Here is a 23,824-nt window from a genome sequence, read left to right on the forward strand (position 1 = left end):
AAGTTCTAGTATTTAGCTTGCAGTTATGTAGTGGATTTTTTTTAATACTTGTAACTTATGAAGGTTGAATAAGAGTTGTAAAACAGAGTCACAACTGGAATGAAGTCTTACATTTCCGACATACTTTTCGCTTTGGGTTTAGTAGAGGAGGTGAAGGCACTGGTGGCAGCTAGAAACATATGTACTGAGTGTGTATGCGAGTGATTTCAGTCAAAACATGTAAGGAAAGGATTTTCTTGTTTCAAGAAAGATTGTCCTGTAATAAATGTGTTTCAACATCGCGCCCTGGCAAGAACAGTGACAAAACTCAAATATGCAAAACTTGAGAGAAATATCAACTTACAGAATTCGTTCTATAAAACTTATACTAAAATAGTATAAGCCTGCTTTAAATTTCAACTAAGTACTATTGGCGGTACATTCTATTACATTTTTCGAGGAGTTGGGTCACTGCTCAAGTATTATTCAGTGACAAATTGCCGTTTATTGACTGTTGTCGCATTCCTTGCCGCGGTGCGATATGAGGTGAACTGTGACCATTTAACCGTCGTGCAACATTTGCATTCAATAGGCAAGTTTCAAAAGTCGGATTTAGGAGTACTACATGCTCTTAATTCAAAGAAACCAAAATTTAACGGCTGAATATTACTGCACATTTTCCTGAACAGCATCACTTCGCCCATTTGCATTCCTATTCAGTATTGTTACTGGTGCCGAGTTATGATGAGCTTATGTTAACTTCTTAAGAAGATGTGAACGTCTGAGTCCTAACAAAAGATATCTACTCGAGCAAAGGACACTGTCAACATAACGTTTTTCGACCTCTTGAGGCGTCGGGTATTTTTGCGGATATCAACGCAGCTCTTGCACGATATTTCGACAACTTATCTTGTTGTCTTGCAAAAACATCTTGCAAGAGCAATATCCAGCAGAATACCTGACACCTCAAAATGTAAACAGATCGCCGGGAAAGTATGAAGAATTAAATAATATATTTCATATGGTGGCGGAAAAAGTGTTTTGTGTGCTACGAACACCTTCCCAAGAGTTTTTTCAATGGCAGCTCGTAGTGGTTGTCAACATTGAGATACATCTCGGCGCAGTGTAAGGAAAACGACCGACAGAAATGTCCTGTATGTTGGTACTACACGATAATGCGCTTTCCTGATGTCACAAACAAAACTATCCAGGAGTTTGATTGTGAAGTCATACCTCACCCACTTAATCTTCTGACCTTGTGCCCACAAATGTTTATCTTTCTCTCTCCTTATCGAACAACCGTCAAGAAACTTTCTTTCCAGACGAAAAGGAATTCAAACCTAGTTTGATGACATCTTCAATTCAGAAGCAGTAGGTTTCTACTGGCGCAAAATCGGTAAACTACCTGTGCATTTTCAAACTGTTTTAGATAATGTGAAACATTGTATAGGTGTACCAGTAGGAGTGGTAAATATTTAGGGATATAACAGGAACGATCATTCAAAGCAAAAAAGCCTAGTAAATATGGGCTCTAAGGCGCTTACCTTAAGACCGATGAACGTTTGTTCAGTAGAAGAGATGTGTTCCACAGTAGTGAAGCTGATCAAGTGCTCATAGCCCTTAATGTATGCTCTTTAGAGCTCATGTTTTCTGGTCTTTTATCTTGTTTCGGTCCATACTACAACCTTGCACAATATGGAAAGCAAAGACCTTGCAGTAGAAGAGATTTGTTTTACAATATCGAAGATGAAGGGCCGGCCGCGGTGGTCTAGCGGTTCTGGCGCTGCAGTCCGGAACCGCGGGACTGCTACGGTCGCAGGTTCGAATCCTGCCTCGGGCATGGGTGTGTGTGATGTCCTTAGGTTAGTTAGGTTTAAGTAGTTCTAAGTTCTAGGGGACTTATGACCTAAGATGTTGAGTCCCATAGTGCTCAGAGCCATTTGAACCATTTGAAGATGAAGATGACATCTTAAGGTATGTATGTTACAGCTTGTGCCTACTAGACTTTTTTTTTTCTTCAAATGATCGTTCCTGCCATATCCCTGAATATTGGCCATCCTCTTATGACACACTGTATTGTTGATGATTAATAGCTTTCTAACTTCTAGCACTGAGTTCAATAAATTGATGCAAAATTATATTAAAATATGAACTGTAGTAATACAAATGAAATACAACATAACACAATAACCTTGTAATGAAAGTCTACTTTAATAAAACATGATGTATCTGTAATACGAGTGTGCATTTGTTGGCATAAGCCGTATTCCTCCTCATGATAACGTTGCAGCTGACTCAAACACAGCGCCACTGTTGGCATAAGCCGTATTTCTCCTCATGATAACGTTGCAGATGACTCAAACACAGCGCCACTCGAGTATTGGGCTGTTCGGAGGTCGGTTGGTGCGGAACCCCTGTTCACAGATTTTTCGAAAGTTCCAGTGTTGATGCATTGTGGTGTGGGCGGTGCCCACGCTAATATCCAGTAACCGATGGATCTCGTCCAAGATGGTTCTGCAGTTGTCCAAGACTAAAGCATTCATTTCCGCAACCATTTCCAATGTGATGACACGACGAGCTTGTCCAGGACGAGCATCGTCTTCCAGTGACTCGCGCCGCTCTAGGAATCGCGTGCGCCATTCCACAACACTTGACTCAGACTGTACGCACCGTACACAGACTTCATCCGTCTATACATTTGACGGCCTCCAACTCCCTCCGCCGTCAAAAATCGAATCACTCCTCGTTGTTCCTGCTTACTCGTCTGCATGTTCGGTAGTGGACGACAACTTGTGTAACCACCTTCTCTTCGGCGTGAAACCGCATTGGCGCTATGCAACATCAAACGGTGCGCACGCGTCAGTCTCTCTGCCAATACATGGCGCCAACATACCAGCAGTTGCGTGGTGCCACCTTACGTGTAAGGCAAAGGTAGACGCACTGACCAGGTTTCATTTGAATGAACCTTATAATTCATAATGTTCGAACACAGTATATGTTCCAAAACCCTACTGCAAATCGACGTTAGTGATATGGGCCTGTAATTCAGCGGATTACTCCTGTTTCCCTTTTTGGGTATTGGTGTGACTTGAGCAGTTTTCCAGTCTTCAGGTTCGGAACTTTCTGTGTGCGATCGTTTGTATATAATTGCTAAATATGGTGTCTTTCCCGCCCTTTCGTTTTTCCTCTCCTTCCCCCCTTTTATTTTTCCATCATTTGTCCAGGTTTCCCCCACCTGCCCTCGACTGTGATATGTCATATTTGCCAACTTTTTTAGTGCAGTGTTCAAGTAAATGTTCAGTGTTTTTCGTCTTTCCTAAGTGTTGCGAACAGATATCATGCTGTCGCTGGGTGTGAATTTTATGTCTCTTGCGAACAGAAACCAGACTGTCGCCGTGTTTTCTAATTGTCTGTCTATTATTTTACCTGTCTGCTTCATATGTATTTTATTAGCATCATCATTCTTTTGTTTCTATGTTTTAAGTTCCACGATTTTTTTCCGTGCCGGCTGCGGTGGTCTAGCGGTTCTAGGCGCTGCAGTGTGGAACCGCGCGACCGCTACGGTCGCAGGTTCGAATCCTGCCTCGGGCATGGATGTGTGTGATGTCCTTAGGTTAGTTAGGTTTAAGTAGTTCTAAGTTCTAGGGGACTGATGACCACAGATGTTAAGTCCCATAGCGCTCAGAGCCATTTGAACCATTTTTTTCCGCCATGTTACCATTTAAGTCTCCGATTTTATCGCCTGTTTTTATTATTTATTATCTTCCTCTTCTTAAAACAAATTCTGTAGGCTGAAGAGCGGCATACTGCGCTGCTGCCAGCCCGCCCCCTTCGGGGGGCAATCGAAACTCAATAAAGGAAAAAAAATGGTGTCTTTAGGTACGGATCTTTCTATGAGCGAGCTTTATAATTGTTAAATATGGAGCTGTTGTATCAGCATACTCTGAAAGGAACCTGACTCGTATACAATCTGGACTGGAGGCCTTGCCTTTATTAAGTGATTTAAGCTGCTTTGCGGCACCGAGGATATCTACTTCTGTGTTTCTCATCTTCGCAGTTGTTCTTGATTGGAATTCAGGAATGTTTACTTCGTCTTCTTTGCTGAAGGAGTTTCGGAAAACCGTGTTTAATAACTCTGCTTTAGTGACACTGTCTTCAGTGACTTCACCGTTGTTATCGCACAGGGAAGAAGGTATTGACTGCGACTTGCCACTGGTGTGCTTTATATATGTCCAGAATGGCATTGGGTTTTCTGCCAGTTTCCGAGAGAGAGTTTCGTTATTAAAAGATCTCGCATTGAAGCACGCGCTATATTTCGAACTTCTGCAAAGCTTTGCCAATCTTGGGGATTTTGCTTTCTTTTAAATCTGACGTGCTCTTTCCGTTGTGTGACCTGCTCTTAAATGTTACAGTATCGTCACTGGAACACTCCAAAAAAAGGGAGTCTCTCCTGGTGATTGAGCTTTTTAGTTTTCAGTACGCCCAAGACAGTAAAGCACCAATAACTGTGACAACTATTGACTTATGATCTTTATTTTGCAGTTGGTGCATGTGAGTATTATTAGTAACAACACTGTAGTTCCTCAACATAGTTACAGGAACGCGAGTGACATTTCTATGGAATAACCAGAGTGAGTTTCACTGAAAGTGTGACATAAGGTTGACAATTTATGATTTTGAGTCCTGGAAAGTCGTTCCACGACAAAAGTGCAACTAATCCCATATTTTACATTGCGATTTATCTGTTCTAGACAGCACTGGGGCAATAAGGGGGAGACGCATACCACTGTTCATCTCTAGCTCTGAGGCAATGTGGTCGGGTATAGAGCGAAGACAGCTGTGTCTCGTGGTTCCAGACTTCCTGAAGCTCAGATTTTTATTCTTTCTGTGACAGAGCTGCAAGCAGCCATATCAAAAAATTATAAGGAAATCTTAAGACATCTTCTCCATCAAAAATCGTCTCAAAGACGCAAGAAACGTCGATACTGCCACTGAAAATGCGTGTTTCCAAATCTGCCAACATAATTTTTGGTAACTGCGAATTCACGAGTTTACTTACGAAATAGGAATTTTTCATTCTACCTGAGTATGAAATATGACAGCAAGTAAACATAGACCGTTTCGAAGTAAAAAATGTGTAACATCCTACTAATTCGTGCCAATAAAGGCACAATCATACTGCATATACCTCAGGTTTTATGAAATTAATCTTTTGTCATAAAGTTATGGTGGTAAGTTGTAACTGATTTCTATTAGTACAGTTCATATTTTCATAGCATTTTGCATTAGTTTATTAAATTAAATGTTAATAGTTAGAGACAAATTAATTGTCAATAATACAGGGTGCCCAGTGAGAAACAGACAATATTCCGGGACATGACAACAGCCATCATTCGAAGCAAAAAAGCCGAGTGGGCATGAACTGTAAGATGCATATTTCAAGAGCTCTGAGGTCTTCTTTCTCTTCGCTGATGTATCTCTTTTAATTAACTAGTCAAGGTTTTCATTTTAGGGCCTACGACTACTAGACAACTATTTCTTGTTTTTCACCATACCACCTCATTCCAAAATCGGGAAACAAAGGGCTTACAGTAGAAGAGATTTCTTTCACAGTATCGAATATAAAAAAGTACTCATAGCTTTTAAAGTCTGCATCTAAGAGCCCATGTCTACTAGACTTTTTTGCTTTGAAAGATCGTTTCTTGTCGTGTCCCTGAATGTTTACCATTTCTCCTGGACACCCTATATATTCTTTCATATTATCGAAAGCAGTCCGACAATGCTCAGGTAGATTACCGATTCCATGCCTGTAGAAACCTACTGCTTCTGATTTAACATATCGTCAAATTAGGTTAGAACCGAAATTTCCTCCGGAAATCTTGACGATTGCTCGATAAGGAGCGGGAAGGATAAACATTTCAGGGCATAAGATCAGAAGAATAAGTGCGTGAGGTATGACTTTCCAAACAAATTCCTGAATATTTTTGTTCGTGACGTCAGCAGAGTGCATTATCGTGTAGTACCAACATACTCTACCTGTGGTAGAGTGGGAGGTCGTCTCAAGGTGTGGCAGGGGGCGAAAGACATTCCGGAGGGCTGAACGGAAGGCCTCTCCAGTTTGTCTGACGAACCGGTTTCAGGCTCTGTCTCAGGCTGATACTGATCTTCGGCCTGACATGGCTGCTTGTCCTGTTCCAGAGGTTGCCCCTCAGTCTGCAAGATCCGGGCGGTCGCAGACGGTGGGCTTACTGGTAGTTGGGAGCTCCAACGTCAGGCGCGTAATGGGGCCCCTTAGGGATATGGCAGCAAGGGAGGGGAAGAAAACCAAAGTGCACTCCGTGTGCATACCGGGGGGAGTCATTCCACATGTGGAAAGGGTCCTTCCGGGTGCCATGAAGGGTACAGAGTGCACCCATCTGCAGGTGGTCGCTCATGTCGGCACCAATGATGTGTGTCGCTATGGATCGGAGGAAATCCTCTCTGGCTTCCGGCGGCTATCTGATTTGGTGAAGACTGCCAGTCTCGCTAGCGGGATGAAAGCAGAGCTCACCATCTGCAGCATCGTCGACAGGACTGACTGCGGACCTTTGGTACAGAGCCGAGTGGAGGGTCTGAATCAGAGGCTGAGACGGTTCTGCGACCGTGTGGGCTGCAGATTCCTCGACTTGCGCCATAGGATGGTGGGGTTTCGGGTTCCGCTGGATAGGTCAGGAGTCCACTACACGCAACAAGCGGCTACACGGGTAGCAGGGGTTGTGTGGCGTGGGCTGGGCGGTTTTTTAAGTTAGATGGCCTCGGGCAAGTACAGAAAGGGCAACAGCCTCAACGGGTGCGGGGCAAAGTCAGGACATGCGGGGACCAAGCAGCAATCGGTATTGTAATTGTAAACTGTCGAAGCTGCGTTGGTAAAGTACCGGAACTTCAAGCGCTGATAGAAAGCACCGAAGCTGAAATCGTTATAGGTACAGAAAGCTGGCTGAAGCCAGAGATAAATTCTGCCGAAATTTTTACAAAGGTACATACGGTGTTTAGAAAGGATAGATTGCATGCAACCGGTGGTGGAGTGTTCGTCGCTGTTAGTAGTAGTTTATCCTATAGTGAAGTAGAAGTGGATAGTTCCTGGTGAATTATTATGGGTGGAGGTTACACTCAACAACCGAGCTAGGTTAATAATTGGCTCCTTTTACCGACCCCCCGACTCAGCAACATTAGTGGCAGAACAACTGAGAGAAAATTTGGAATACATTTCACATAAATTTTCTCAGCATGTTATAGTCTTAGGTGAAGATTTCAATTTATCAGATATAGACTGGGACACTCAGATGTTTAGGACGGGTGGTAGGGACAGAGCATCGTGTGACATTATACTGAGTGCACTATCCGAAAATTACCTCGAGCAATTAAACAGAGAACCGACTCGTGGAGATAACATCTTGGACCTACTGATAACAAACAGACCCGAACTTTTCGACTCTGTAAGTGCAGAACAGGAAATCAGTGATCATAAGGCCGTTGCAGCATCCCTGAATATGGAAGTTAATTGGAAAATAAAAAAAAGGGAGGAAGGTTTATCTGTTTAGCAAGAGTACTAGAAGGCAGATTTAGGACTGCCTAACAGATCAAAACGAAAATTTCTGTTCCGACACTGACAATGTTGAGTGTTTATGGAAAAAGTTCAAGGCAATCGTAAAATGCGTTTTAGACAGGTACGTGCCGAGTAAAACTGTGAGGGACGGGAAAAACCCACCGTGGTACAACAACAAAGTTAGAAAACTACTGCGAAAGCAAAGAGAGCTTCACTCCAAGTTTAAACGCAGCCAAAACCTCTCAGACAAACAGAAGCTAAACGATGTCAAAGTTAGCGTAAGGAGGGCTATGCGTGAAGCGTTCAGTGAATTCGAAAGTAAAATACTAGGTACCGACTTGACAGAAAATCCTAGGAAGTTCTGGTCTTACGTTAAATCAGTAAGTGGCTCGAAACAGCATGTCCAGACACTCCGGGATGATGATGGCATTGAAACAGAGGATGACAAGCGTAAAGCTGAAATACTAAACACCTTTTTCCAAAGCTGTTTCACAGAGGAAGACCGCTCTGCAGTTCCTTCTCTAAATCCTCGCACAAACGAAAAAATGGCTGACATCGAAATAAGTGTCCAAGGAATAGAAAAGCAACTGGAATCACTCAACAGAGGAAAGTCCACAGGACCTGACGGGATACCAATTCGATTCTACATAGAGTACGCGAAAGAAATTGCCCCCCTTCTAACAGCCGTGTACCGCAAGTCTCTAGAGGAACGGAAGGTTCCAAATGATTGGAAAAGAGCACAGGTAGTCCCAGTCTTCAAGAAGGGTCGTCGAGCAGATGCGCAAAACTATAGACCTATATCTCTGACGTCGATCTATTGTAGAATTTTAGAACATGTTTTTTGCTCGAGTATCATGTCGTTTTTGGAAACTCAGAATCTACTATGTAGGAATCAACATGGATTCAGGAAACAGCGATCGTGTGAGACCCAACTCGCTTTATTTGTTCATGAGACCCAGAAAATATTAGATACAGGCTACCAGGTCGGTGCTATTTTTCTTGACTTCCGGAAGGCGTTCGATACAGTTCCGCACTGTCGCCTGATAAACAAAGTAAGAGCCTACGGAATATCAGACCAGCTGTGTGGCTGGATTGAAGAGTTTTTAGCAAACAGAACACAGCATGTTGTTATCAACGGAGAGACGTCTGCAGACGTTAAAGTAACCTCTGGCGTGCCACAGGGGAGTGTTATGGGACCATTGCTTTTCACAATATATATAAATGACCTAGTAGATAGTGTCGGAAGTTCCATGCGGCTTTTCGCGGATGATGCTGTAGTATACAGAGAAGTTGCAGCATTAGAAAATTGTAGCGAAATGCAGGAAGATCTGCAGCGGATAGACACTTGGTGCAGGGAGTAGAAACTGACTCTTAACATAGACAAATGTAATGTATTGCGAATACATAGAAGGAAGGATCCTTTATTGTATGATTATATGATAGCGGAACAAACACTGGTAGCAGTTACTTCTGTAAAATATCTGGGAGTATGCGTGCGGAACGATTTGAAGTGGAATGATCATATAAAATTAATTGTTGGTAAGGCGGGTACCAGGTTGAGATTCATTGGGAGAGTCCTTAGAAAATGTAGTCCATCAACAAAGGAGGTGGCTTACAAAACACTCGTTCGACCTATACTTGAGTATTGCTCATCAGTGTGGGATCCGTACCAGATCGGGTTGACGGAGGAGATAGAGAAGATCCAAAGAACAGCGGCGCGTTTCGTCACAGGGTTATTTGGTAACCGTGATAGCGTTACGGAGATGTTTAACAAACTGAAGTGGCAGACTCTACAAGAGAGGTGTTCTGCATCGCGGTGTAGCTTGCTCGCCAGGTTTCGAGAGGGTGCGTTTCTGGATGAGGTATCGAATATATTGCTTCCCCCTACTTATACCTCCCGAGGAGATCACGAATGTAAAATTAGAGAGATTAGAGCGCGCACACAGGCTTTCAGACAGTCGTTCGTCCCGCGAACCATACGCGACTGGAACAGGAAAGGGAGGTAATGACAGTGGCACGTAAAGTGCCCTCCGCCACACACCGTAGGGTGGCTTGCGGAGTATAAATGTAGATGTAGATGTAGATTTCTGTCGGTCGTTTTCCTTACACTGCGCCGAGATGTATCTCAATGTTGACAACTAATACGAGCTGCCATTGAAAACACTCTTGGGAAGGTGTTCGTAGCACACAACACACTTTTTCAGCCACCATATGAAATATATTATTTAATTCTTCATACTTTCCCGGCGATCTGTTTACATCTTGAGGTGTCAGGTATTCTGCTGGATATTGCTTTTGCAAGATGTTTTTGCAAGACAACAAGTTAAGTTGTCGAAATATCGTGCAAGAGCTGCGTTGATATCCGGAATGATACCCGCCACCTCAATATGTGGAAATATAGCGGGCCGGAGTGGCCGTGCGGTTCTAGGCGCTGCAGTCTGGAACCGAGCGACCGCTGCGGTCGCAGGTTCGAATCCTGCCTCGGGCATGGATGTGTGTGATGTCCTTAGGTTAGTTAGGTTTAATTAGTTCTAAGTTCTAGGCGACTGATGACCTCAGAAGTTAAGTCGCATAGTGCTCAGAGCCAGCCATGTAGAAATATATTATGTTGACACTGCCGTTTGCTCGAGTATGTCTTTTGTTAGGGCTCAGACGTTAACGTCTACTTAAGAAGTAAACATAAGCTCATCATAACTCGGCACCAGTAATAATACTGAATAGGAATTCAAATGGGCGAAGTGATGCTGTTCAGGAAAATGTGCAGTAATATTCAGCCGTTTAATTTTGGTATCTTTGAATTAAGAGCATGTAGTACTCCTAAACCCGACTTCTGAACCTTGCCTATTGAATGCAAATGTTGCACGACGGTTAAATGGTCACAGTCCACCTCATATCGCACCGCGGCAAGGAATGCGACAACAGTCAATAAACGGCAATTTGTCACTGAGTAATATTTGAGCAGTGTCACAACTCCTCGAAAAATTTAATACAATTTACTGCCAACAGTACTTAAATTTAAAGCAAGCTTATACTATTTCAGTGGGGCAACGGTCTTGCCGCAGTGGCTACACCGGTTCCCGTGAGATCACCGAAGTTAAGCGCTGTCCGGCGTGATAGGCACTTGCGTGGGTGACCATCCAGGCCGCCATGCGCTGTTGCCATTTTTCGGGGTGCACTCAGCCTCGTGATGCCAATTGAGGAGCTACTCGACCGAATAGTAGCGGCTTCAGTCAAGAATACCATCTTACGACCGGGAGAGCGGTGTGCTGACCCCATGCCCCTCCTATCCGCATCCTCCACCGAGGATGACACGGCGGTCGGACGGAGTGCTTATACTATTTCAGTATAAGTTTTATAGAACGATTTCTGTAAGTTGATCTCTCAAGTACTTCATTTTTGAGTTTTGTCACTGTTGTTGGCAGGGCGCGATGCTGAAACACATTTATTCCAGGACAATCTTTCTTGAAACAAGAAAATCCTTTCCTTACCTGTTTTGTCTGAAAGTACTCGCCCACACACTCAATACATAGGATTCTAGCTGCCACCAGTGCCTTCGCCTCCTCTATTAAACCCAAAGCGAAAATTATGTCGCAAATGTGAGACTTCATTCCAGTTGTGACTCTGTTTTACGACGCTTATTCAACGTTCCCAAGTTCCAAGTATTAAAAAAATCCACTACGTAACTGCAAGCTAAATACTAGAACTTCAAACAATGAAATTGCAACCGAGCGAGGTGGTACAGTGGTTAGCACACTGGACTCGCATTCGGGAGGATGATGGTTCAATCCCACATCCGGCCATCCTGATTTAGATTTTCCGTGATTTCCCTAAATCGCTCCAGGCAAATGCCGGGATGGTTCCTTTGAAAGGGCACGGCCGACTCCCTTCCCCGTCCTTCCCTAATCCGATGAGACCGATGACCTCGCTGTTTGGTCTCTTCTCCCAAAGAACCCAACCCAACCGACAAAATTGCAATTGATAAATGCGCTCATAGCGCCGGCCCCCGGTCACCTGGTCGGACAGCGATCGACATGAAGTGGCTCTTCGGTTGTCACTGGTTGTTGGCAGCCTGTGGCCGCGGTGCGGCGGGTAAACTGCCCAGCGTATACCGCTCTGGTCTTGATGTAGCCACGAGTAGATTCGCAAAATTGTTTCTGGAACTTTGTGCTCTTACTGGTGGGCTAGAAAGTGAAGAATATTATGTTTGAGGTTCAATCAGACTGATAACTTTAGCAGAAATGCGCTTTAAAAACTAAGGAAACATGTGGACTCGAACTCGCGACTTCGTGGCTACACTTCGTGCTCTTTATCACAAGACCACCAGCTGATAACGCTACTGGAACAGCTCTGGAGGGGGACAACACTTCCTCCAGACTCTTTAGCATTTTACAATGGTGCGAAATCGTGCATATGTCGGGACTTAGAATTCTGAGGAATGGCTGGCTTTACTCGAACTTAGTCTCTCCAGTGGCCCATTTTTTTTTTTTTTCTTTATTGTTATTTGACTCCTTACAGTAAGGTGGGCTGGCAGCAGCACATTATGCTGCTCTTCAGCCACAAGTTTTACAGAGAAAATACAATGGAGACACAGAAGATACAGAACAAAGTGGGGGCAAAATACAGTAGACACACAAACAAATAACACGAAGCCGTTCACACTCGACGAAAAAAAAACACGAAAAACTGTCGGCACTGCGTAAAACACTGACGACTTAGACGGTACAGGTGAACGAAGGAGCGTGACGGCGAAAAACACTAAACCACAAACACGATGGCACACACACGAGAAACTGATGGTGATGATCTCCAGCGCGAATGTCCACTTAACGTGTGCGAGTCCGGGGACCTGCCAAGAGGGGAAGAAGGGGGTGGGGGAGGGAGAGGGGAGAGCAGAGACGCCAATGGCAGAGGAGATGGTAGGAGGAATGAAGGTATGGGGATATGGGAAGCCCGGGGGAGGAGTGGGGAGAAAGGGAGGAGGGAGGGAAGGGAGAGAGAAGGGAGAGAGGGCGCCCATAGGAACAAACACAGGAAGAGGGAGGGAGGATCAAAGTTGGTAGGAGGGGTAGATGGAGGGGAGGAGGGCATCATGAGGGAAGGTGAGCTGGCGGAAGCCACCTTGGGAGAGGGTATGGAGAGTGGAGATGGAGAGCAGGTGGGACGTGGAAATTCAGACGCGACAGTGGACGAGGGTGGGAGAGGATGGGAGGGACAAGCGGGTGAGGAGGATCGAGTTTACGGGAGGTGTAGAGGATCTGTATCCGTTCGACGAAAAGGAGGAGGTGGGGGAACGGAATAAGGTCGTACAGGATCCATGTGGGGGAGGGGAGTCGGATGCGATAGGCGAGGTGAAGAGCATGGCGTTCTAGGATCTGAAGAGATTTGCGAAAGGTAGCGGGAGCGGAGATCCACGCAGGGTGGGTGTAGCAGAGGATAGGGCGGATGAGGGATTTATGGGTATGGAGGATGGTGTAAGGGTCCAGACCCCATGTACGGCCAGAAAGGAGCTAGAGGAGATGGAGTCGGGAGCGTGCCTTGGCTTGGATTGTCCAGAGGTGGGGGGTCAAGGAGAGGCGACGGTCAAGGGTGACGCCAAGGTACTTAAGGGTGGGGGTGAGGGCGATAGGACGGCCATAGATGGTGACATAGAAATCGAGGAGGCGGAAGGGAAGGGTGGTTTTGCCTACTGTGATCGCCTGGGTTTTGGAATGATTGACCTTAAGCAACCACTGGTTGCACCAAGTGGTGAATCGGTCAAGATTGGACTGGAGAAGGTGTTGGGAGCACTGCAGGGTGGGGGCGAGGGCAGTGGCTGGCCGGTGCCCAGGTTTTGTGTTGAACACTGCACCTTAGGGACACGAGCACATATGCTAGATCTGTAGTAAAAATTACTCTACTCCTAACATTTTATATATATATTGGCGTTGAGTAGTACAGCAGAATCAATTGCAATTATTCATATAACATGTGAATTAGACTGATGCACAAAAGAACCTTGTCTGGGAGCCGCTACTAATTCCCCTTTTCTGCAGTACTGTAACCACTGTCCATATGGTCTGTTGCAGAAACATTAATCAGACTCGTAATTGCATGTGTCATTGTCCCGCCACTACTAAGTATGAAATGAATTTTACAGCTAGAGTTTAATATCGGATATCCACCTCCCGCGGCCCCTCTAACCTTGTTTACATCTGTAGCCCGATTTGTAGCGTGGCACGTAATCGAAGTTGTGTTCAGGATAATAACACGGTTTGTGAGTTGGCGCAGCTAAGTAATGTGAATTTTAAATATAGGTCTAGATAATGGACTGACTTGCAGTATAGAATAATGTGTACGTTCATGCCATATTTAACATATTGTCGTCATTAAAACGAAAACCGCGCCGCAAGGTAAATTCAGAAAACGTATGTCATGTAATGGATAAGTCTCTGAAAAGTATTTTGAAGCGCAGTTTGTACATATATCGTACAGAAACTATGAACAATGCAATTTATCCGATTAGCAAAATACTTTTTCCATCTATCTTAAAGATTCCATAAAGACACGAATGTATGTGGTAACTCTACCTGTAGCATATTATACGTGTCTGGCATCTTACAGCACTAAACTTGTTGTTTTGCTGACAGGCGGGCGATGACAGCGGTGTCCCGTGCAAGGCTCCGAGAGCAACTCGAGATGCGGGAACAGTGCCGGTGCCGTATAGACGGCAGCCGCCGAAGAGGCAAGGGTAAGGGCAAGGGAAAGGGCAAGCGCAAGCGCAGAGGGAAGGGCAGGGACAGAAGGAAACAAAAGGGCAAGGGGCGGCCTAAAGTGGTCACCAGCAAGAAGCCGCCAAGTGGAGCCAGGGCAGCGGGTGCGAGAGCCAACGAGAAGTGGAGCAGGGAATTTGCGGCCAAGTTTGCAGCGCACATCTCACGTTTCCTGAGCTCGCAGGTGGGGGCAGGCCGCCCGCATACACAGCGCGAACGCCTACTGGCAAAGGCCATCCTGCAGCGGCTGGCAGCTGCCGCAGGCAAACCACCCAAGAAGCCCGATGAGCGCCAGCGCGTCGCCAAGCTGCTCGTTGCGCTCTCTGAGCGTCTTGCTGTCTGGGTCGACCTCGTCGTCAAAGACGCGCAGAGCATCTCAGGCTCCTCCTCTGAGTCCAGCGAGGAAGAATCTGAGGAGGAGAAACCCATCAAGAAAGGCAAGAAGCCAGGGAAAAAAGAACCAGCGAAGGGAAAGGCCAAGCCAGCGGAGAAACCGAAAGAGAAAGGTAAGGCTAAACCAAAAGGGAAACCAGAGCAGAAAGAGGAGGACGAAGAAGAAGAAGAATCTGATGAGGGGGTATCTAAGAAGAAAGGTAAGGCAAAAGAGAAAGCAAAAGAGAAGGGGAAGGCCAAGCCAAAAGAGAAAGCCAAGCAGAAAGAGGAGGAAGAAGAACCTGAAGAGGAGGTAGCAACGAAGAAAGGCAAGAAAGGCAAGGAAGCAAAGCCTACAGCGAAGAAAAAGAAAGATAAGAAAGAAGAGGAACTGGAAGAAGAATCAGAGGAGGAAGTGGAAGTAAAAGAGAAGAAAGGGAAGAAGAAGAAAGGTGCTGGAGACGAAGAAGAGGAAGCAGAAGGTAAAAAAGCAAAGAAGAAAAAGAAAGCTGCAGAGGAAGAGGAAGAAGAAGAGGAAGATAAGAAAGGTAAAAAGAAGAAGAAAGGTGTAGAAGATGAGGGAGAAGAAGTCGAGGATAAGAAAGAGAAGAAGAAGAAGAAGAAAGGTGCAGAAGAAGAGACAGAAGAAGTGGAAGAAAAGAAAGGAAAAAAGAAGAAGAAAGCTGAGGAAGAAGAAGAAGTAGTAGAAGAAGAAGAGAAAGATAAGAAAGGGAAAAAGAAGAAAAAAGGTGCAGAAGAAGAGGTAGAAGAACAGGAAGATAAGAAAGCAAAAAAGAAGAAGAAAGGTACAGATGAAGACATAGTAGAAGTGGAAGATAAGAAAGGGAAAAGTAAGCAGAAAGTTATAGATAAAGATGAAGGAGGAACAGAAGCTAAGAAAGGAAAGAAGAAAGATAAAGGTGCAGAGGAAGTGGAAGCAGAAGATAAGAAAGGAAAACAGGCAAAGAAAACCAAAAGTGAAGAACCAGTGGATGATGAAGGCCAACAGCAGGAAACTGCAGAAGAACCAGAAGAAGAGCCACCAGACGACCAGCCAGATGAAACTTCAGACGAACCGGCAGATGAACCGCCAGATGGCCCTCAAGAGGGAGATGCCACTGGACCCCCAAACGAGCCCCCAGAAGGCCCTCCGGACGAATCGTCAGAGGGAGAAGAGGGAGAAGGTGGAGAAGAAGGCGAGCCTGGAGAGGAAGGCGATGAGGAAGAAGGTGAAGAAGGAGAAGAAGAAGAAGAAGAAGAAGAGGGAGAAATTATAGAGGGAGAAGGAAAGAGTGAGGGTTCTGAAACTACGTACGTGGTGACGGCAGAAGGAGACGGATTCAGAGTGGAACCAATCGAGGAGCCACCTCCTCCAGAACCTGTAGTCGAGAAGCGGGTGTCGGTGCTCAGTGCTCTAGTCTCGCTGTATCCCCAACAGGCAATGCCCAAGGTCCCATTATGCAAAGTACTGCAAAAGCTCACATTACGTGCTCCAACTACGGACGTTTTGTCCGCTGACGGAGACGGGGAGGACGTGTCGGAAGATCGTAGAAAGGTGGAGGCGGCAGTAGCACGTAAGCTGCGCCGGATGGCCGAATTAGAGGACGGCATTCCACTGCAGCAGGAGACGCGGGACGCCATCGTCGCTCTGTCCAAAGCTGTGGCAGCCGACCTGCAGCCAGAACTGGACATCCCGCAGCCCGAACCACCACCTGTGCTAGATGCCACTGAATACACCCAGTGGCTGGACGGCTGTGTCTCACTGGCGCAGGAATGGGCCCGCTGGATCGGCGATTCGGTAGACGCCGTGTGCGACATCTCCAAACGCAATGCCGAAGTCCAAGAGGGCGAGGCGGCCGACCTGGAGCGCGCCGAGTGGTGCGCCTTCATGGAGACGATGCGTCGCGGAGCCTACAACTGGTGCAAGACTGAGGAGGACATAGCAGCAGCTGCTGCCGTCTGGAAGGGCCGGCTGGAGGCTGTCCAGCAGCAGGAGGAGGAGTCTGGCTCCGAGGAGGAGAGCGATGAGGACGAGAGTGGGAGCAGCGAAGAGGACGAGGACGAGGAGGATGACGAGGATGACGAAGAGGATGAGGAGGAGGAGGAGGACTAAAATTGCTTTGTGTCTCAGTAACCTAGTCTTGTCATTACATGTTTTGAGTGCTCCGCGAAAACTGAAATAAATTCCACGAACTTCTCGCTTCTATGTATATAAAATTGATCTTGTGTGTGTGTGTGTGTGTGTGTGTGTACGTACACTGATAAGACAGAAGATTATGACCACCTACGCAATAGCTGTCCAACTTTGGCACAGATGAGGCCTCAGTAGGTCGCTGGAGGGGGGAGGCACCACAAGTGCACACACAAGTCACCTTAATTACCATAAATTCCAGGGAGGGGCAATGAGCTCTGACGCCATGTTCAATCATGTCCCAGATGTGTTCCATTGCATTCAGGTCTGGCGCATTTGGGTGGCCAGTTCTAACGGTTTGGACGAGTTAAAGTGGTGAAGTATGTGTGCAACTTTCCCACTTCTTTTACACGAGTCAACTTATTTATGAATGTGCAGTCAATCTTCTTCGCTGGTTAGATGGCTACTGGAATCTCTAAAAACTCCTTCTCTGAAGAGTGATGCTAGTTAAAGGAACATATAAGACTCTCTCTCTCTCTCTCTCTCTCTCTCTCTCTCTCTCTCTCTCTCTCTCTACTTGTGAAATAAGTACAGGGTGTTTAAAAAATGACCGGTATATTTGAAACGGCAATAAAAACTAAACGAGCAGCGATAGAAATAGACAGTTTGTTGCAATATGCTTGGGACAACAGTACATTTTCAGGCAGACAAACTTTCGAAATTACAGTAGTTATAATTTTCAACAACAGATGGCGCTGCAAGTGATGTGAAATATATAGAAGACAACGCAGTCTGTGGGTGCGCCATACTGTACGTTGTCTTTCTGCTGTAAGCGTGTGCTGTTCAAAACGTGCAAGTGTGCTGTAGACAACATGGTTTATTCCTTAGAACTGAGGATTTTTCTGGTGTTGGAATTCCACCGCCTAGAACACAGTGTTGTTGCAACAAGACGAAGTTTTCAACGGAGGTTTAATGTAACCAAAGGACCGAAAAGCGATACAATAAAGGATCTGTTTGAAAAATTTCAACGGACTGGGAACGTGACGGATGAACGTGCTGGAAAGGTAGGGCGACCGCGTACGGCAACCACAGAGGGCAACGCGCAGCTAGTGCAGCAGGTGATCCAACAGCGGCCTCGGGTTTCCGTTCGCCGTGTTGCAGCTGCGGTGCAAATGACGCCAACGTCCACGTATCGTCTCATGCGCCAGAGTTTACACCTCTATCCGTACAAAATTCAAACGCGGCAACCCCTCAGCGCCGCTACCATTGCTGCACGAGAGACATTCGCTAACGATATAGTGCACAGGATTGATGACGGCGATATGCATGTGGGCAGCATTTGGTTTACTGACGAAGCTTATTTTTACCTGGATGACTTCGTCAATAAACAGAACTGGCGCATATGGGGAACCGAAAAGCCCCATGTTGCAGTCCCATCGTCCCTGCATCCTCAAAAAGTACTGGTCTGGGCCGCCATTTCTTGCAAAGGAATCATTGGCCCATTTTTCAGATCCGAAACGATTACTGCATCACGCTATCTGGACGTTCTTCGTGAATTTGTGGCGGTACAAACTGCCTTAGACGACACTGCGAACACCTCGCGGTTTATGCAAGATGGTGCCCGGCCACAACGCACGGCCGACGTCTTTAATTTCCTGAATGAATATTTCGATAATCGTGTGATTGCTTTGGGCTATCCGAAACATACAGGAGGCGGCGTGGATTGGCCTCCCTATTCGCCAGACATGAACCCCTGTGACTTCTTTCTGTGGGGACACTTGAAAGACCAGGTGTACTGCCAGAATCCAGAAACAATTGAACAGCTGAAGCAGTGCATCTCATCTGCATGTGAAGCCATTCCGCCAGACACGTTGTCAAAGGTTTCGGGTAATTTCATTCAGAGACTACGCCATATTATTGCTACGCATGGTGGATATGTGGAAAATATCGTACTATAGAGTTTCCCAGACCGCAGCGCCATCTGTTGTTGAAAATTGTAACTACTGTAATTTCGAAAGTTTGTCTGCCTGAAAATGTACTGTTGTCCCAAGCATATTGCAACAAACGGTGTATTTCTATCGCTGCTCGTTTAGTTTTTATTGCCGTTTCAAATATACCGGTCATTTTTGAAACACCCTGTAGGTACTCTAAGCAATACTTTTAGTTCACTCTCGGTATTTTTCAACTTCCATAAACAACAACTTGTCATTTCTTACATAAATATTTGATTTCTTGTAAGTCGTCCGTGTCGTCTCCTATTAGGCACCATTAAGTTACATTTACAACGGAGTTAGTTTAACAGTCACGTATCTGCTACACAGATATCAGAAACATGTCTTGCCTTTAGCAAGTCCAAGTTAAGAATCTCTAAAAAGTCTTCTCAACTCAACTGTTGTTTTGTCACTAACAACAGTCACCACTACAAAACAGCACAGGATAACACAAAAGTTCCTTGGTTCTTCCGTGTGCTTTCACTACGACTTTCATAGATCGACCGACAAGGAGTTGTCGGTGCCGTTCGACCGCTGTGTCTACAGTTTTCTCACGACAAACTTCAGACCTGCACACACAGACAGGTGGCGTACAGTAGAAAGGGTTCCTTTTTCCCACGCACGTCTAATATATCGTGTGTTCGAGACAGTGGAAGGCCGAATGGTTCTAGAATTTATGCAGAAATTCTCGAATCACTATATATCCCCCCTCCCCCCCACCCTCAAATCGAACACACCACATTTTATTCATAATCATTATGTACAATAATATCACACATAATAACAGCTCACATTTTAACAGTATACATTTCTTTTCTTTCAATAACCGTCAATAACCTTTTGCTTACTGTGTAGCTATTCTTTTCTCTTTTTACTTTGATAATAAAAAGTGAGCATTTCACCCGAGGTTTTAGTCAGCTCTTTTAATATATAGGAATCGTGAGGGCTATATTGTCCTTTTCTTTTTTTCTGCTGTCTTTCCAATCGTAAACACCAGGTGTTCATGACACATGAGTAACCTACTTTCTGTTCTCACCTTTTGTACTACCTTTCCTAAGTATGTACTCATTTATTATCTCTTGTAGTTTGGAGGAACTCTGGGCAACGTGAAAGTGTACTTTTTGACACTTGTAAACTTACATAAAAAGTAATAATGCTCGTTGTGCATAGAATTCATAGTTTCTACAACAATTCCTATAAAATGTGGGACTTCTGTCATGATACTGTCCCCTTCTGCTAGGATCACTACCTATACTTTGCCTCTGGGTTGACCATATGAGTGCACTTCCTCTTTCTATTCCCCTTTATAAAACTTTCCTATTTTTTAGGCCACAAGTCGTCCTATCTCCATGTAGGTACGCCTGCCCTATATGCTTAGCAGATGCCGGTTACGCCCTGCTTATCCTTTCTGAGTGGGTCTCATGGTTCATTACCCTAGTATATGTTCCTATGTATACTATAATTAAATATTTTCTGGTAAAGCTACAAATCTACTCAACACTTTGGATACTCCTTAATACTTCATTTAATTCCTAGAGTCCTCCTCTACTTCTCAACTTTTATACTCTTCGTCTACCTATGTCCACCTATAATTCAAGTCCTACTATCCTACAGTGCATCAGAGTAAGTATTAAACTGGCATTCCATTATAATACTTTTAGTTCACTCTCGGTATTTCTCAACTTCCATAAACAACAACTTGTCATTTCTTACATAAATATTTGATTTCTTGTAAGTCGTCCGTGTCGTCTCCTATTAGACACCATTAAGTTACATTTACAACGGAGTTAGTTTAACAGTCACGTATCTGCTACACAGATATCAGAAACATGTCTTGCCTTTAGCAAGTCCAAGTTAAGAATCTCTAAAAAGTCTTCTCAACTCAACTGTTGTTTTGTCACTAACAACAGTCACCACTACAAAACAGCACAGGATAACACAAAAGTTCCTTGGTTCTTCCGTGTGCTTTCACTACGACTTTCATAGACCGACCGACAAGGAGTTGTCGGTGCCGTTCGACCGCTGTGTCTACAGTTTTCTCACGACAAACTTCAGACCTGCACACACAGACAGGTGGCGTACAGTAGAAAGGGTTCCTTTTTCCCACGCACGTCTAATATATCGTGTGTTCGAGACAGTGGAAGGCCGAATGGTTCTAGAATTTATGCAGAAATTCTCGAATCACTATATATCCCCCCTCCCCCCCCCCCCACCCTCAAATCGAACACACCACATTTTATTCATAATCATTATGTACATTAATATCACACATAATAACAGCTCACATTTTAACAGTATACATTTCTTTCCTTTCAATAACCGTCAATAACCTTTTGCTTACTGTTTAGCTATTCTTTTCTCATTTTACTTTGATAATAAAAAGTGAGCATTTCACTCGAGGTTTTAGTAAGCTCTTTTAATATATAGGAATCGTGAGGGCTATAGTGTCCTTTTCTTTTTTTCTGCTGTCTTTCCAATCGTAAACACCAGGTGTTCATGACACATGAGTAACCTACTTTCTGATCTCACCTTTTGTACTACCTTTCCTAAGTATGTACTCATTTATTATCTCTTGTAGTTTGGAGGAACTCTGGGCAACGTGAAAGTGTACTTTTTGACACTTGTAAACTTACATAAAACGTAATAATGCTCGTTGTGCATAGAATTCATAGTTTCTACAACAATTCCTATAAAATGTGTGACTTCTGTCATGATACTGTCCCCTTCTGCTAGGATCACTACCTATACTTTGCCTCTGGGTTGACCATATGAGTGCACTTCCTCTTTCTATTCCCCTTTATAAAACTTTCCTATTTTTTAGGCCACAAGTCGTCCTATCTCCATGTAGGTACGCTTGCCCTATATGCTTAGCAGATGCCGGTTATGCCCTGCTTATCCTTTCTGAGTGGGTCTCATGGTTCATTACCCTAGTATATGTTCCTATGTATACTATAATTAAATATTTTCTGGTAAAGCTACAAATCTACTCTACACTTTGGATACTCCTTAATACTTCATATAATTCCTAGAGTCCTCCTCTACTTCTCAACTTCTATACTCTTCGTCTACCTATGTCTACCTATAATTCAAGTCCTACTATCCTACAGTGCATCAGAGTATGTATTAAACTGACATTCCATAATGTTTATCACAATTAATTCCTCTCTGGCCTATGTTCTCTTTCATTACTCACGCCTCCTCCTTATGTATAGTCAATGTAAAATCATCACAGTTTTAATGCATATATATATATATGCACACACACACACACACACACACACACCCATATATATATAATAGAGGGAAACATTCCACGTGGGAAAAATATATTTAAAAAGAAAGACGATGAGACTTACCAAACAAAAGCGCTGGCAGGTCGATAGACACACAAACAAACATAAACATACACACAAAATTCTAGCTTTCGCAACCAACGGTTGCCTCGTCAGGAAAGAGGGAAGGAGAAGGAAAGACAAAAGGATATGGGTTTTAAGGGAGAGGGTAAGGAGTCATTCCAATCCCGGGAGCGGAAAGACTTACCCTCTCCCTTAAAACCCATATCCTTTTGTCTTTCCTTCTCCTTCCCTCTTTCCTGACGAGGCAGCGCTTTTGTTTGGTAAGTCTCATCATCTTTCTTTTTAAATATATATATATATATATATATATATATATATATATATATATATATATATATATATATATATATATATATATATATATATATATATATATATATGGGTGGGTGGGTGGGATACTTTACATAAATTGGTACAAACCCTCCCATCTACATCACATCTCATAAAAGTATAAAATATTCGGTAAAAAGTAGAAAATCTATATGTTGCAGTTGTTTAATTATATCTTCTGCTAACTTAATATTTCCTTCAGTTCACCAAGAAAAATATGCGTCAAGAAGTATAAATTGGAACTTTGGCCCGATTATATTACATTCAGTATGAAAATAGTATTGTCATGAATTCAGAAATTATTTTGAAAGTTATGTGCCAGGACACAGTTCTCCATATTTACACAGAAATATGTGACAAATAAAGGGCTTACCAGGCACCTTTCAAGAAAACCAGTGTTGGAGTCATCGTAATGACACCATATATCAATAGAACATACAGAACTGATGACCTTGATCTCACAAAGACATCTACACACAGGTTTGCAAAGAAACTGGTGAAGAGATTACATACAAAGACCATTTCAAGCAAAAACATGACTAAATATATGTGGAAACTGCGCCGATCGAAATGGAGGGAGAGAAGAGCTGACCAGGCGGACTTAATATATCTTGTCCCAGAGCTGTGCCAAATAACGGGGATCAGAGACAACATGTGTACAAATTTCCACCTCATGCTGCAGCCGAGCAAAGTTGGGACAAGTCAGGACAGAAGAGCCTGGTGACAGGTAGGTGTGTATGCACTGTGCAAATCTCTACCTCATGTGTGCTCTTGCAGGGCAAATAAGAGTGGTACCAGAAGCACATATGCAGAAGCTTCCTTAGCTCCACGAGAGATCATATAGGGAGCCAGAGGTTGTTAGTAGTCTAACTGAATGGAACAAGGAAATCCCCCACCAGGAACAATTGTGGACGACATAATCACAAATCGTAGCTGGTACGATTTTTTTCATAGAATCTCTGAGTATGGGATGATAGAGTAGTTTAAGATCCAAAGGAAGGGAATTCGGTGCAGGATAACTGTTATAGAAGAAACACCGAAAACAACTCGGGATCTGACCATTGTCACTCCGCCCGTTACCTCAGAACATTAATGTCCCTGGGTGATATGTACAGCTTTACATCTTTTACATTGTACTTTCCCTTCTCTGATCGAGTTGCAGGGTCCACTAAAAATAATGTCTTAGGATGGATTACCGTTTGCACCCAGTATGGTCTTTCATATTTTTGGAAAAATTTATGTGTCTCTTTCTTCAGGACAGAGCTCTGAAGATGTTGTTTTACTTGAACTAGGTCATCGACCTTGTACTGAGGCTAACAGCTTTTTCATTA

General features: G+C 44.2%; 1 protein-coding gene across 1 annotated transcript in view; it reads left to right on the forward strand.

Annotated features, from left to right (window-relative positions):
- Positions 1 to 23,337, forward strand: part of LOC126188408 (trichohyalin-like) — a 69,771-nt gene extending 46,434 nt beyond the window's left edge. Inside the window, exons 3-5 of the mRNA XM_049930010.1 lie at positions 14,191 to 14,291; positions 14,376 to 16,686; positions 23,271 to 23,337. Coding sequence (XP_049785967.1) covers positions 14,191 to 14,291; positions 14,376 to 16,686; positions 23,271 to 23,337 — 2,479 coding nt within the window. The remainder of the gene's footprint in view (positions 1 to 14,190; positions 14,292 to 14,375; positions 16,687 to 23,270) is intronic.
- Positions 23,338 to 23,824: the final 487 nt, after the last annotated feature.

Source organism: Schistocerca cancellata, chromosome 5 (assembly GCF_023864275.1).
Source record: "Schistocerca cancellata isolate TAMUIC-IGC-003103 chromosome 5, iqSchCanc2.1, whole genome shotgun sequence".
NCBI classification, from domain to species: domain Eukaryota; kingdom Metazoa; phylum Arthropoda; class Insecta; order Orthoptera; family Acrididae; genus Schistocerca; species Schistocerca cancellata.